The 15,384-nt window shown below is 42.4% G+C and overlaps 1 protein-coding gene across 1 annotated transcript in view; it reads right to left on the minus strand.

Annotated features, from left to right (window-relative positions):
• The window catches only part of trpm3 (transient receptor potential cation channel, subfamily M, member 3), a 445,569-nt gene continuing 430,185 nt past the window's right edge, over positions 1–15,384 (minus strand). Inside the window, exons 22-25 of the mRNA XM_048620080.1 lie at positions 7,950–8,091; positions 4,020–4,219; positions 2,726–2,858; positions 1–2,071 (exon numbers count right to left, since the gene is read on the minus strand). Of these exons, the coding sequence (XP_048476037.1) occupies positions 583–2,071; positions 2,726–2,858; positions 4,020–4,219; positions 7,950–8,091 (1,964 nt within the window). The 3' untranslated portion in view covers positions 1–582. The remainder of the gene's footprint in view (positions 2,072–2,725; positions 2,859–4,019; positions 4,220–7,949; positions 8,092–15,384) is intronic.

Below are 15,384 nucleotides of genomic sequence, written 5' to 3' on the forward strand. Positions count from 1 at the left end.
AATGGGATTTGATGAATTTCGGCTATCTGGTCGGCATGGACGAGTTGGACCGAAAGGTCTGCTTCTGTGCTGTACGTCTCTATGACTCTAGATGATGTGTCGAATAACCTCCTCTTGTGCTATAAATGTATGATTCTATGGCCTGACTTCTGAAACCTTTAAATAACCTGGCACTGTTGAAGGCATAGGGGAGGCAGAAGGGTGATTCCTTGCTGCTTCCAGCATCTGACATGGATTGGATTCGATTAATCTATTGTCACGTGTATTACAAATATAGTGAAAAGCGTTGTTTGGTGTAGTGACAGTAATGCTAAGGGAATTGGCACCCCTGCCAACACCCTGGATTTCCAGAGGTTTAGAACTATTATTCCACTGCCCCACATGGTGACACGGTTCCTTTAATATCAGGACAAGGAAGTACACTGTGCCAAGGGCATACACACACTTGGGTAGTGTTTTAAACACACAAGATTATGGTGGTGGCCAACAGGACACCATTTAGGCGCCAATGAATCTCACAGGGTGGGGGGAAACGAGCACACATTTTGATCCACAATAAAAGAATAGAGGAGGCAGCGGCAATTATGTGAAGCTGTGCTGTTTGCTGCTGTCAAAACTTTGAAAAGCTGTCGTCCTCGACAGAGTCTTCAGGGAGATGGCCTCGTCCGGCTTGGAGGGGCGGCTGCGCTGGCAGGGGGTTTCAGTGCGGAGGGAGTTCCACTGGGTGTCCAGTTTGTCGCTGATGGAGCAGCTCTTCCTGGCGTGCGAGCCCAGCTCGTTGGGCTCCGAGGCGGTGTAGCTGTTCCCTCTCCCCAGCCGGGAGAGCGGGGATGCGCTGTCCGGGCCGTACAGCAGGACGCCGCCGCCGCTGTTGCTGTTGCAGAGCGGCTCCGCTGGGGGAGGGCGGACATCCCCCTCGCTCTCCTCGTTCTCCGAGCTCGGGTGGCTCAGCTCGGCCTCTCTCTCCGGGTGAGAGGCGCACACCTCGTCCAGGCTGCCCGAGTGCAATCCGGCCGAGCCGCCGGACAAGTGCGGGTGCTCGATGCCGAGCGGCGGGGCGGACACGCAGCGGGTGTCGATGCAGTCGGTGATGCTGGTGTACTCGGTCGTTTTGACGGGAACTCCCAGGCAGCAGCCGTAATAACCCCGCGACGGGAAGACGAAGCTGTGCGACTTGACCATCGGCGAGTCGTCCGCGTAGATGCTGGAGGCGGCCAGGTAGCGGCTGCTCTTAGAGCGCTCCAGAGTGTGGTACATGGGAGGGTCAGTCTCCCACTGCTGTAGGCATTCGGCTGTCTGCACACTCTCTGGGACTGTCACCAGGCCATCTGAGATAAACATCTCCTCGTATGTCCCACTCCCCTCTGGCCACTGGCTGGACACCAGAGAAGAGCCCTGGCTGCCAAGCATGACCACCATCATTTCAGATGGCCCAAGCCCAGTGGGCACCTTCAGGGAACTCTCCACCATCTCCTCTTCCTCCTCCTCCTCCTCCTTCTCAGTGGCCGAGACATAGATGTCGATACAAGACGATGGCCTTTTCCCATCTGGGGGGGCAGCTGCCGGAGCTGGGGCAGGGTCAGGGTCAGGGGGTGGCCCGGGTCTCAGCTCCTTCACCACAGCCATCATTTGCGAGCTGCTGGTCCTCTGTAAGCTCAGGGACCTCTCCTTGAAGGGGAACTCATTCTGCTCCATCCCGACCTGCGGCTTGGGGCTCACCATGTAGAAGGAGTGGCTCCTCATCCTTGGTGTGATGGTGGGCGATGTGGGCGACATGGGCTCCTCTCCGGCCTGCTCCCCACATTCTGGGAGTTTGTAGTTGTTGCCCTCCTGGCTGTTGAAGCTGCTCTGCCTCAGGATGTAAGCCGTGTCAGTGCAGTCCGAGGAGGTCCTGGATCTCACCTTGCCTGCCTCTCCCTTGTCCATGCCAACCAGCTTTTCCAAGGCTGATGCAATGCGTCCTGTCACCTCCTCCAGCTGTGCCAGTCTGACATCCATGGTCTGCAGGGATGCCTTCATGAAGTGTTCCCTTTCGTTCACTTCTTCCAGCCTCATCGACATGTTATCGACTCTGCTCAAGAGAAAATGGAGCAGACACTGAACATAACTGTACTGATGAATCCTTCATCCTAGCCCCATTAGAATCATTTTAAATCAACAGCCTCTGCTGCAAAGGAGCAGCGAACGAACCTGAATTAAAGGGGTGATAATGGCAAACAAAGTTGTCATGATCTGGATTGTACTGCCTGAAAGGGCAGGGGACACAGCCCCAACAATAACTTTCCAAAAGGGATTTGAATAAATATTTGAAGGGGAAAGAGTTGCAGCACTATGGACGGGGAAGTGGGATTGATTAGTAACAGGATCAGGGTCTAGAACAGAATTGAGATGAGGATCAGGAACAGGATCTAGAGTAGGATTAAGATCCAGAATAGGGACAAGATCAGGATCTAGAGCAGGATTAAGATCCAGAATAGGGACAAGATCAGGATCTAGAGCAGGATTAAGATCCGGAACAGGGACAAGATCAGGATTTAGAGTAGGATTATGATCAGGAACAGGGACAAGTTTAGGATCAAGAGCAGGATTATGATCAGGATCAAGAGCTTGATTAACCCTTCTCCATCTCAGACATCCTGAACATATATACACAGCCCTGAAATACCACTGAACCTGAACTAAAATGGTCTTTTATTATATGACAGTGAAAATAGCAATAACGCACCGTTCAGCAGTGACCCTGATTCTCTCATCATTTGAAGAGTTGAACATATCATCCTTTTCTCGAAAATACTCCTCTATGCACTGCTCCTCAAAGTCATGCAGCTTCTTTAGTTCATCTTCAGTGATGAAGAGTTCTGATGAAAAGAAGGATAAGGGAGAAAGAAAGGAGTATAATTAGTGAGTCTTATTGCAAAAATGTGTACACTCATTAATAAGTTAAATGGCCTATTAAAAGTGTAATGCCACTAGTGTCATCCAGTGAATTGGAGGCAGGGTAATACTTAGGGCAGAATTCATAGCAAACAATTTATTTAACAGTAAATGGAGTCAGCAGTAAACAGAATCTATCTTGGTAAACAGCATCTGTTTAAACAGTGAGTTATCGTCAACAGAACTCAACACTGAAAAGACAGCAAAAACTTCTGATAAAAGCAGCATATTGTTTTTCAGTGAAGAGCATGAATAGCATTGTTACAAAACACAAGTTGTGTGTTAAATCAATCCCAGTCACTTACATTAGTGATTGGATAAATTAGCCTATCAATCATCACTGTGCTAGTCCAGACTTGTGGGCATCACTATATGTAGCCTAATAAAAATATATTAGTTTAGTTGGGCACATTTTAAAATTAGCTCATTTTATTCTGCCAAGGTATTCTGCTGGTTCAAAATACTTTTTTCCCGTTAGAAGCATCCTAAAACAGGCCATTGGAATGAAAAATCTGACCTCAAAAATCCATGGCTATTCATAAAATGCAACAGAATTTTACAAGACAAAACAGGCCATTCGGCCCTTCTTGTTTCTGACTGTTTTTGTTACACATGAGCATTCTCCCATGCCACTTCATCTCATCCTACCAGTGACTCTTTCTACTCATTTCTCCTACATGTTTTGAATCAGATTCCCCTTAAATACATGTATACTATTCACCTCAACCAACCCTTATGGTAGCAAGTTTCACTTCCAGAACTAACATTGTGGTTTTAAAGAAATCTCTATCTATCCGATCACCTCACGCATCCATTTCTTTCCTAAACATGTATCTGGCAATTTCAATGGGAGTCCACCAGAGTGGTTGGAAACCGACCTGTGGCTTTAGCCTTAAGACATGATCTCACTTTAAAGTATCCAAGATCCCATGTAGGGCTGGGATCTTGTCTGCCCACAGCACATTCTAAAGTCACAATGAATTGTGTTCTAGTTGCTATTTTCACTTGTTACCAAGGTGGATTGGCTCAGCAAAAACAGGAGTCCTGGCACCGGAACAGCCACTCCTGGTACAGAAGTTACTTACTAAGTCCATAATCTTTATCCTCCTGTTCAGTCTCCTGCTTTCTCCAGCGGCAGCAAATGAGTTGGCAGACCATGGTCATGTGACTGAAAGTGATTAGTGGAGGAGGCAGAACAGGTCTCTCGTGGAAGGTCATAATCAGCTGGTACCTTTGAAACTTCCAAACTTGGTTCGAAATCGATTTCACTTCAAAAAATGTGTTGCTGCAAAGGTGAGAAGGAATTAGAAAACAGAAATGAGGCACAATGTAAAACAAAACTGGGGCTTCCTTATTCAGTCCGCTAAGATAAACTGGCTTCTTTCACAGAGTATCTTGTCAAGAGGCAAAGTTTTTAATAAACTGCAAATAAACAAGAGCCATGGGCAAGAATTAAGTTTCATTTTGTTTTTTTTCATTTAAGTTTCATTATGTGGAAAGTGGATAGCCAATTGAGTACCCCAATGTAGCAAAAATAAATGTTAAAGGGAGAGATTGGTGGAAAGTTGTAAAATGAAGAGAAAAATAAAGAAAGTATCAGTACATGGGAAGTGAAAAAGAGGTCATTCAGCCCTTCAGCTTATTCTGCCATTCCATTAGATAATACTTGAACAATATTTTAACTCGATCCAACTGCCCTGGTTTCCTAATTCTTAATATTTTATCCAACCAGAAAAACCCATGCCTAGTCTGAAATTTTCACTTGACCCCCAGCCTCAACAAAATCTTTGGGTGAGAACTTCAGATTTCCACTAAAGTTCGTGTGAAGAACTGCTTCCTAACATCACTTCTAAACAGCCTGTCTCTAATTCTAAGGGCTGCCCATTGGATCTGAACTTCCTTTACCAAAGGAGGTAGTTTATCTATGGTATCAAGCCTTTCAATCATCCTTTACCAAAGGAGGTATTTTATCTATGGCATCAAGCCTTTCAATCTTCCTTTACCAAAGGAGGTATTTTATCTATGGTATCAAGCCTTTCAATCATTCTTAGACAATAAGATGATCCTTCAATCTTTCATGTTCAAGGGACTGGAGAAGAAGGAAGAAGTTTTAAAAAAAAGCCCAGTGGTACAATGGTACACTGTCACCCATGGGGGCAAAGTGCAAGTTCAGTACAACTTGACAGAGTGATGGTCTTATCTCTTTGTTTGCTTGAACATTCCTACATTATCAATCCAGTTTTAATGATTACAGGCCAAAACTAAATGGGCGCCAAAATTATACAGTTTGAAAAGGATAATTATAGAGTTTGTTGTTTATTTGTTCTGCTTTCTGTAGCCGTGGCATAGTGGGTTTTGACAGAACAGGTAAGGAGAAACTATTTCCAATGGCAGGATGGTTGGTGACAATAGGGCCACAGATTTACGATTATTGGCAAAATAACCTGAGGGAGATAAGGATGGTATTTTTGTACAAGTCTGTGCCTGAACAGGCAGTTGACAGATTCAATAGTAATTTACAAAAAGGAATTGGATAAATATTATAAGGGAGCCATTCACAAAGTTACGAGGAAAACGCAGAGAAGTGGGACTCATCAAATAGCAGATTCTAAGAACAAGCACAATGGGATGAATGGTCTTCTTCTGCAAAGTAGCTTTCTATCTTTTTTACTATATTCTGATGCTGTATTCATTTCTGTTCAGTTGCAAAAAATAAACTTTCTCCATAGCCAAGTGCATCACTTATCTTCCCAACATAAACACTTCAACAATTATGTGAAATGTGGATTCCCAGGGCTGACCCCCACTGTGGAAATGAAGATCATCAAGTTTGAGGATTCTATTCAGATGTCTTTTTGCAAAGTTATAATATGCAAAGGCATATTATATGGTAGCACTCTGTGCTCTGAATCTGAGGTTGTGTGTTCCGGTCCCATTCCGGTGACATCAGTGCATAATTTAGGCTGAAACACATACTGCATTAATGATGGAGCACTGCACTGTTGGAGGTACTGTCTTTCAGTTTTGAAGTTAAACTGAGACCCTGGATAGAATCTTCTCATGCCCATGGGTGGCACAGTGGTTAGCACAGCTGCCTCACAGCACCAAGGACCTGGGTTCAATTCCACCCTTAGGTGACAGTGTGGAGTTTGCACATTCTCCCCATGTCTGCGTGGGTTTCCTTTGGGTGCTCTAGTTTCCTCCCACAGTCCAAAAATGTGCATGCTTGGTGGATTGGCCATGCTAAATTGCCTGTAGTGTTCAGGGATATGTAGATAGGGTGGGTCTGGGTGGGATGCTTTGCGGTTTGGTGTGGACTTGTTGGGCCGAAGGGCCTGTTTCCACACTGTAGAGATTCTATGATCTAAATAATGTGGGTATTTGCAAAAAGTTGGAAAATCATGAGATCAGCAGTGGGGAGCTTTCTGCTTTCAAGAGCAAGAGTTCCCATTTTCCAACCAAGTGTTTAATAATGAGATAAGATGGTCTACTGAGCAGTGAGAGGCCTATTAGCAAGTATTTACGTCCTTAATATTACATCAGCTCGCCTCATCATTATGCAGTTTCCTATTCTCCCACTCGCCACAGAGAAACTACGCAAGTGTCAATTCCTGACATAAAAGGTAAACTGCTGACTCCAACTTATTGCTTGCTCCTTCAGATCTCCATCAGTCACCAACATCTCAGGGCAATATCCACGGGCAGTGGCTGCATGCACCACCAACTTCCCCCCCTCAACAGGACCACCCGTCAGCAAAAGACGGGTCAATTACCCTCTGTCTGATTTGTCCAGGGGCAAATAAAACAAACCAGCTGTGGCCTGCCACACTTGACCAGCTGAGCTTTAAAGATGGCACCAACACCATGAATTCTGGGATGTCCTGCCTGCACCAAGTGGGAGAATATGGCAATGGGGCTCCATGGGGACTTAATACATAGTTAATGAGGCGAGTTTGGCAAGTTTGCACAAGAAAACTCACTAGGGCTCACAGTGAGAAATCCTCTATGAAGCGTGCCAACAATGACACCTAGCCAATTTCAGCTCAACACCCATCTACCTCCCCGCCCAAATCTGCTCTGTCTACACCGTAATAGACAATTGGAATCCCATGGCAATAATTTCAGGGACTTGTTCCCAGTGTCCTGACCAATATCAATCCCTCCATTGACATTACAAAAAACAAATGATCTGCTTATTCCGACATTGCTTCAATCTTGCTGTACAGATGTTTCAACAGTAATCCCACTTTGCTGTGAAATGTTTTGGGATGCCCTTGCTATACCAAATTATCTACCTCAAATCCCAATCAGGAACATGGAAGTGTCTATGCTGGGAGATCAGGTGCCATCTATCTGGAATATGGCCAATCAAAACCCACCATGGGAGCCTTGACAAATTAAGGAGAGTGGGTGGACCAGGGAATATGGAGGTGATAAGGAGTTTCCGGAGGGATCTCTGGTAGACAGCTCCGAGGCCGATGGGAGACATCAAGGGCACTTCAGAAAGGAGGAGCCCTCTGCAGCATTGTGAAAAATTAAATGTCCTGCTGGGGCGTGGTTGTTAGAACATCATTGTGGGTCCTATCTACAGAATGGCCTGTGAACATCACATCCCAGCAGCTTGATGCTAGGGTGATGGAGAAGGGAAAGGAATATCAGTAGCTCCCAATCTGCCATTACAGGACCATTTTAGGGCTCTGGACTCTGCCCGGTTGTGGTGGTGGAAGGGACGGTGGGTGGTGGGGCGGGCGGTGGGTGCGCGGAGTTGCCTCAGGAATATCAGTTTTCCAACATAAATGTGTAAAATTCACAGCCTGCTGCTGCTGGATGGATAAGCTCCCTTGCATGGACTCTGACTCCATCAAGAATGTGTGGAGATGGGAAAAAATTATTGCTAAAGAAATTTTGAGGCTAATGTTGAAGGAATTCCTTTACATCACTCATAGTCTAATCTTATTTTTTTGTCTCTGAATGTTAATTTTTTTTGCATGCATTGTTTGTATCTCAATACTCACTTGAACACTGCTATGAGGAGATTCACCAACAGAATATTTGCAACTAAGAGATAACAGGCCATTATAGCTGGAATGATCCATGCTCCAGTTATGCAAGGTGGCAGAGGTTTACCATCTTCTGTCAAACCAGCCCCACATGGAGCTAAAAGAAATAGAAAAGACATAATAACAGGATGAAGATTGCTGCTAGCACTTCATGTGTTATACAGCCTGTTACTGCAGTAGTTTGCCACTGATAGTTTAACTTTTGTGAGGAAAACACAGATAGAACAGTTGCTTGGTGGTGCAGGAGTTGAGAATTGTTTATGATGGAGACATTGGTATCAAAGATTTCCATCTTGCACTCCGTCGGACAGACACAAGGTTTCAAAGGAAGCAACAATTTATACAGAAAAGGAAAAGGAGCACAGGTATACATTGTCCCTCCGCTTGAAATTTCACATTCTTTGACAGCATATCTCTTTCTACAGTAGCATAAAGATAAGAGGGCCCATTGTACACACAGAGTGGAGGGGGCAGAAACATAAGCAGAAAAGGGAGGTTAACCATTAAGTAATCTCATGTAATATCATTACATTCCAGCTCTGCTGGTTGTCCTCACCAGTGGAACCTCAGTTTCAAAAATTATTAAGTGTATTTCTACAAATCTCCTTCCTTATTTTTTTCTGAGCAATTATTCTCATGGCTGAATCATAAAAGCATAAAAGGCAGCCAGTCAGCCCATCATTTCTGTACTGGCTGTTTCATAGAGTAGTACAATTAGTCCCAATCGCTGGCTTTTTCCTATATTCCTGCAAACAATACATTCCAAATCCTAACCAATGCATAGGAATGTTTTTGCTTGTGATGCCTGTGGTTCTTTGGCCAAACACTTCAAACAGTACAACCTGAGCCTTTCCAGTTCAAAGTTTTATTGAAAGGTTATTGACCTGAAATTCTAACCCTATTTCTCTCTCCTCAGATGGTGCTAGACCTGCTGAGTATTTCCAGCACTTTCTTCTTTTATTCCAACATCTCCAGTCTATCCAAATAACTGGCATCCCTCATTCCTGCAATCTTTCTATGAAATTACCTCTATACTGCTATGATAGAGTTAAGAACTACTAACATTTAAAAAGAAAGAATTGAGCCACACAATTTCACTATTTTTAAGCAAAACAAATGTTTTTGTCTATAAAATAAACAAAATAAGCACTATTAACTTAATATGGTTTATAACTACCTATGTTATGCAGTCATGTTTACTTCTTAGTTCGCCAAGAAATCTTTAGAAAACACATCAATCGAAGTTATTTAATTCTGTGGAGACCACCCCTAAGCACGTTACAGTTCTCAGCTCCATCTATTCTCAGAGAAAGAACTTTTATTTACCTACTCTTGACTATGGAGGTCTCAGTCCTTCGCTCTGGTTACTTTTCCAATGCATCCAACCAACTCAACTGGTTAGTTCCTTTTCTAATATGATACTGCAAGGCCCACAGTGGATTCTCCTGCTAGTTTATGTTCCTCACAAGGTTAAAGCTGAGATTAAGCCTCATCTAGTTTTCACATGGTCAATGATGAAGTTAGTGTTTTATTCTGCTTACAGTGCAGGTCTATCTGTCATTTACTTTGGCTAACCTATCTCAGGAAGCTGCAAATCACACAAGATCTAAATTACAACTAAAACGCTCCCAGCAAACACCTAAAGAAATTGAAACCAGAGAACCCTCCTAAGCTCCATTTACCTCCATGATAACTTAACCTGCTTGGGCTGTAATCAAACTGACTTTCAATTTAGTTATCCCTTATTTACAATTTCTTCTGTGGTCTTATGAATGGAATGGGTTTTACAAGCTTTCAGTGTTTATTAAACGGTTTTGAATGAATGTAGCTCTGAAATCCCAAAACAAAAGCAGCTCTTTGAACTACACTGCTTTACAAGGCAGACATCATGTCTCCAGCTTCACAGCTAAGTAAATCCACATGCTATATTATGATTTTACCTTTCCATTGTGACTTTATTAAACTAAACATGGCAACTTTTTGAACTGCAATTTCTTCAAGTGTTCTGGCAATTTCTAAATACCAGCAATGTAATTACTTCCTTTACCCTTACCTTTTCAGACAGCAATCTCTTAATGCCAAGTGGGCCTAGCCCTTTGAGGCTAATAGACTCTACGTTTGCATTCATTGCATTCATGTTATTTTCTTCAGTTAAAGACTTCAATTCCCAAAAAATAAACTCATATTCTAAAACCATAACTTGCACTGTAAAACACAGGAACCATGAGATAGATATTCACAGCAACAGCCTCAGTGATTTGCTTTTATCACTGCAACCATTCAACCTTCATTGAATCATATGCCAGAAAAGACAGTCGTTCAATCCTTTTTGCCTGTGCGTGCTCTTTAAAAGTTTCACAGTTAGTCATTTCCCCTTGTTCTCTCCAAATAGCCCTGTAATTTGCTTTTCTGAAATAATTCCCTTTGGAACGTTATTGTTTAAAATGCTTCCACTGCTCTATCAGGCAGTTCATTTCACAAATATAACTTAAAACAAATCTCTCTGTCTCCCCACCTCCTCTGGTTAGTTTGCAATTTATATTAAATCAATGTCCTTCAGTTAATGGCTGTCTTGCAAATGGAAACAATTCCTCCTTATTTACTCTCCCAACATGTCATGATTTTGAAAGCTTGAATTAAATCTCTCACTAAGATATATTCATTATACAAGTTTGAAGGAAGGTGAAATTTCCAATCTGCCACCTAAAAGAATACTTAATTTGTAAAGTAAAATTTAAAGTAGGATGACTTTTAAAAAAGGTGGAATATTACCATGCTGATTATTTAAAAACACAGCTGGAAAATGCATCAATTTCCATATGCTGTAGGGTTCAACGTTAAGAGAACAGGAAAAGAAAGTGCCATATTTTTAGACATGAAAATGATAGGAAAATGTCAATTAGTCCAGTGAGGCTGTCCCATACCATAATGGTTGCAGTATCCTAACTAAACACTACTCCCCTCTCTCTATCATCCATCCAACCCCATCTTCTCTTGCATCCCTCCTCATCTCAGGGGAGAACACAAGAAATAGGAGCAGGAGTATACCATTCAGCCTATCTGCTGTCTGCTTCCCCATTGAATATTATTATGGTTGATCTTGAGCTCTCCAGTTTTCTGTCTGCTCCCCTTGTTCCTTCCATTCCCGACAGACCAAAGATCTGTATCTATCTAAGCCTTCGGTGATGAAGTCTCCAAAACCCACTGAGCTAAAGAACTCCAAAGATTTGCCACCCTTTCAGCGAAGTAATTTCTCCTTATCTCAAGTCTGAAAGGTTGGCCCATTATCCTGACAATGTGTGCCCGTGTTTTAGATTCAGGGACTAGCGGAAATAAATCTTTAAACTGCATCTATCTCATCAAATTCCTTCAGAATTCTGTTTGTTTCAATGATATTACTACTGATTCTTCTAACCATCAGAGAATATAGGCCCAATGTACTCAGCCTCTCATCAGAATGAATACTTGCTTCACCATCTGCAATGCAAGGGAGGGGCAAAAGATAACAAGAACTAAAATTGAGGGGATTATACAGGGTTAAATACTTTGTAAATTCATCTCCCCCTCACCACAGTCCTTCCTTTCAATGTCCAGCAAATGAAATCAGTCAAGGAGATTGCTAAGCATATGTTTCCATAAACGACTATTGGAATTTGCAATAAAGGACAACACAGTAGAGTTCTGACAAATATGATACACGGATTCCCGAAACATTTCTCAAGAAACCCGTGAGTTTTGTCAGAACATTAATTTGCATTGCAACTTGGCCTTTGTGAATATAATTTATGTTGGAAACAAACTTAATTCAAACTTTATATCAACTTATCAGTGAACTGAATCTAAGGAAAGTCTTGTATTTGAATTGGGCAATATTACTCTGCAGCTGAGAAGTAGGGCTTTGATATGGCTTAGGGAAACAAGGGATCATTTGTCTGTAACAATCAACAGACAACATAAATCAAATGGTGGGTTATACTGAAGGTGTAACAGATTGTTACCTGATAGGCTTGATCTTCAAGTTGGAAGTTGTCCACTGGTCTAAAACATGTTCAAATCAAACTACCTCAGTTGGGTATGTGCAGGTGTTGCCTAAATTGGAAGAAGTAAACAACAGGCCAATATTTATTGCCCATCCCTCACTCCCTTGAAGAAGGTGGTGGTGAGCTGTCTTCTTGAAATAAAGCAGGCAGCTGATGTAGGGATACCAACAGTGCTATTAGTGAGCGAGTTCCAGGATTTAGATCTAGTAACAATTAAAGAACAGCAACACGTTTCCAAGTCAGAATAGTGAGTATCTTGGAGGGGAATTTGCAGGTGGTGGTGTTCCTATGCTGCCCATGTCCTAATAGGTGGTGGAGTTTGTAGTTTTGGAGGAGTTACTGAATGAGCCTTGCTGAATTGCTGCAGTACATCTTGTAGAAATCACATGTAGAAGCAGGTCCCTGACTACCTGTGGCAGGGATTAAGTGTCATATTCCAGTGTGAGGACTGGGAGCTCCACGTCAATTATCTCCATCATTGGATTCTACTGAGGTTCATGGAACAAGGGCTGGGGCCAAAGGGATAGGGACCTGTATGTGTCAGTAAGAGGCAGTCATCACCTTCTAGCATTAAAAAAAAACCCTCACCTCATCCATGGAAGTTCAAGCTGTGATTATAGCCAGCACTCCCCAATTCTATTGGCAGTGGGGTTCCCAGTCCTCCGTCACTGCCCTGGAACTTTCAAGAATCGAAGATACATCTCCAAGTGTAACATTGCCTAATCCAATGCTGAAATGCCAATCTGACTTCCCATGAGAAATGTCTTCTCAGGAGTTGGGAGCAGAATCTCATTCTCTGGCAGCCACTTCCTCAATCCAAGTCTCCAATCCCATCTCTTGTTTCTTTGATACCTCAGTCAACGTAAGATCATCCTCAAAACTACATGACAAGACCAGGACCTGACTCAGTTTCCTGCCATCTTGTCATGAAGGTCATCTAGTTGGCTGGGAAAGCCATTGACTTTGTCTTCAGAATGTCCATTCAATTTTGAGGGTTGGCAGATTAACCAATCAGTTGAGGGTCAGCTTCATGCTGAACAGGAGCAGGACAGTCATAGAGTCATACAGGATGGAAACAGACCCTTCAATTCAACCAACATGCCAAATATGATCTCAAACCAAACTATTTCCATATGCCTGCTCCTGGCCCATATCCTTCCAAACCTTTTCTATTCATGTACTTATCCAAATTCTTTTAAATGTTGTAATTGTACCCACATCCACCACTCCCTCAGAAAGTATATTCCAGATGCAAACCATTCTCTGTGTAAAAATTTTGCCCCTCATGCCTTTTTTAAAATCTCTCTCCTCTCACCTTAAAAATGTGCCCCTAGTCTTGAAATCTCCCGTCCTGGGGAAAACACTACTACCATTAACCCTATCTATATAATTCATTATTTTATAAACTTCTGTAAGGTCGCTTCTCAACCTCCTATGCTCCAGTGAAAACAGTTCCAGCCTATCCAGCCCTTTTTTGTAACTCAATCCTTCCAAACCTGGCAACTTCCTGGTAAATCTCTTCTGAATCCTCCCCAGCTTTAGAATATCCTTCCCAGTATTGGGCGACCAGAGATCTGTGTTCCTCTTGCACCATGTATCACTCTCTATAAGATCAATAAGCCACTAAAACTCTCAGGTGGATATAAAACATCTCATGGTCGCTGTCTCACAAAACTGCTTTAGTTCAAGAAGACAGCTCACCACCACCTTCTTCGAGGGGGTGAGGGATGGGCAATAAATATTGGCCTATTTGTTTACTTCTGCCAATTTAGTCAAAACCTGCGCATACCTAACTGAGGTAGTTCGATTTGAACATGTTTTAGACCAGTGGACAACTTCCAACTTGAAAATCAAGCCTATCAGTTAACAATCTGTTACACCTTCAGGACAGGTTTTGTGGAAGCTATCCCTGGGGAACTGACTGCCATTTATCCCTCTACTAACATCACTTAAAAAAAAAGCCAACAATTTATCCAGTCACTGCAGTGTTCAAATTGATTGCAGCATATACTCCATTCGGATGTCTTATAGTTGCAAAAGGCACTATAGAATGGAAGAGTGGTACCTCTATGCTGGGCTAACATGTTAAAAGAATTAAATGTGTCACATCTTCATTGAGCTACTCAGGACCCTGAGAGCTCACAATTAGTTCGGTACGTTTTCTAGTCCTAGCAGGGTTTATGGATTCAAATTCAAAATCATAATCCAAAAGTGCCTCATGAAATAGGATTTTAAACAGGGAGAAACATAAAAGTGATTCAACCAACCTAAATAATGATGAGCTTTTCACTGGATGAATATCGAGTCCAACATGCTGACAGTTCACAGTGCAAGGAAGGTGTAAAATAATAAAGGGGAAAAAAACCAAAATATTAAATTGGAACAAATAACTTCAAACTATATGAAAAAGCCAAAAGAAAAAGATACAACTAAGTGTGAAGAAATATCAATTCCAACCAGTGACAAACAGTTTGCATTTCCTGTCCGTATCCTGAACCTTTAAACCAGCTGATAACTAGTTAGTAACATAAGCTCTTATTTTCAATTGCTTCATTCTTGTCCATTTATGTTCTTGAGATTATTTATAGAATGGTTCAATCACAGGAGACTGTTCACCTAGTCATGTCTATTCTATGCAGCTGCTGCCTTTTGACTGGGTTATGTTAATCTGTATCTTAACTCCATTTTGCCTGCCTTGATTCTGTAACTCTTAATACATTTATCAATTGTTGTCGCAAACCCTTCAATTGGCCCTCAGCCTTCACACAGTACTTTTTTTGGGCGGGTGAGAGTTTCAGATTTCCATTATTCTTGGTGTGAAGAAGTGCTTCCTGTCATCACCCTGAATGAGTGAGCTTTAGTTGTATGTATATGACCACACTCTCCCATTAGAGGAAATTAATCTATCTTATCAAATCCTGTCATCAGTTACAGCACCTCTTTATCTTCTGTGTAGTAGTTGAAGGAATTTCCATATAATATTTTATTATATTTTAATCCTTTTGATCCTGTCCTATGGTTATTGTATGGGCTATCTTCCCTCTAATTCGTTTCTTTTCTGCACAGACCTCTAAGATCCATGTGAGACAGCAGCTTCTGAAACTGGAAGTCAATGGTGGAAATGGCATCAGTACATGCCAATTGACATAGATGGTCATCACTGCTACGCGGCTTAGAGGAAACACTGTGTGAGGGGAGAGGGGATTCAGGCAGGATTAAAATTGCAGTTGGAGCCTTACTAGCCCATTCTATATGCCAGTGGTACATTGAAGAGGTTATTAAGAAGAAACCAAAGATTAGAATTTATTATCATCATCCTTGTTTTCAAATCTCTCCATGTTTTTGCTCCT

This window comes from Rhincodon typus, chromosome 3 (assembly GCF_021869965.1).
Source record: "Rhincodon typus isolate 14 chromosome 3, sRhiTyp1.1, whole genome shotgun sequence".
Classification (NCBI taxonomy): domain Eukaryota; kingdom Metazoa; phylum Chordata; class Chondrichthyes; order Orectolobiformes; family Rhincodontidae; genus Rhincodon; species Rhincodon typus.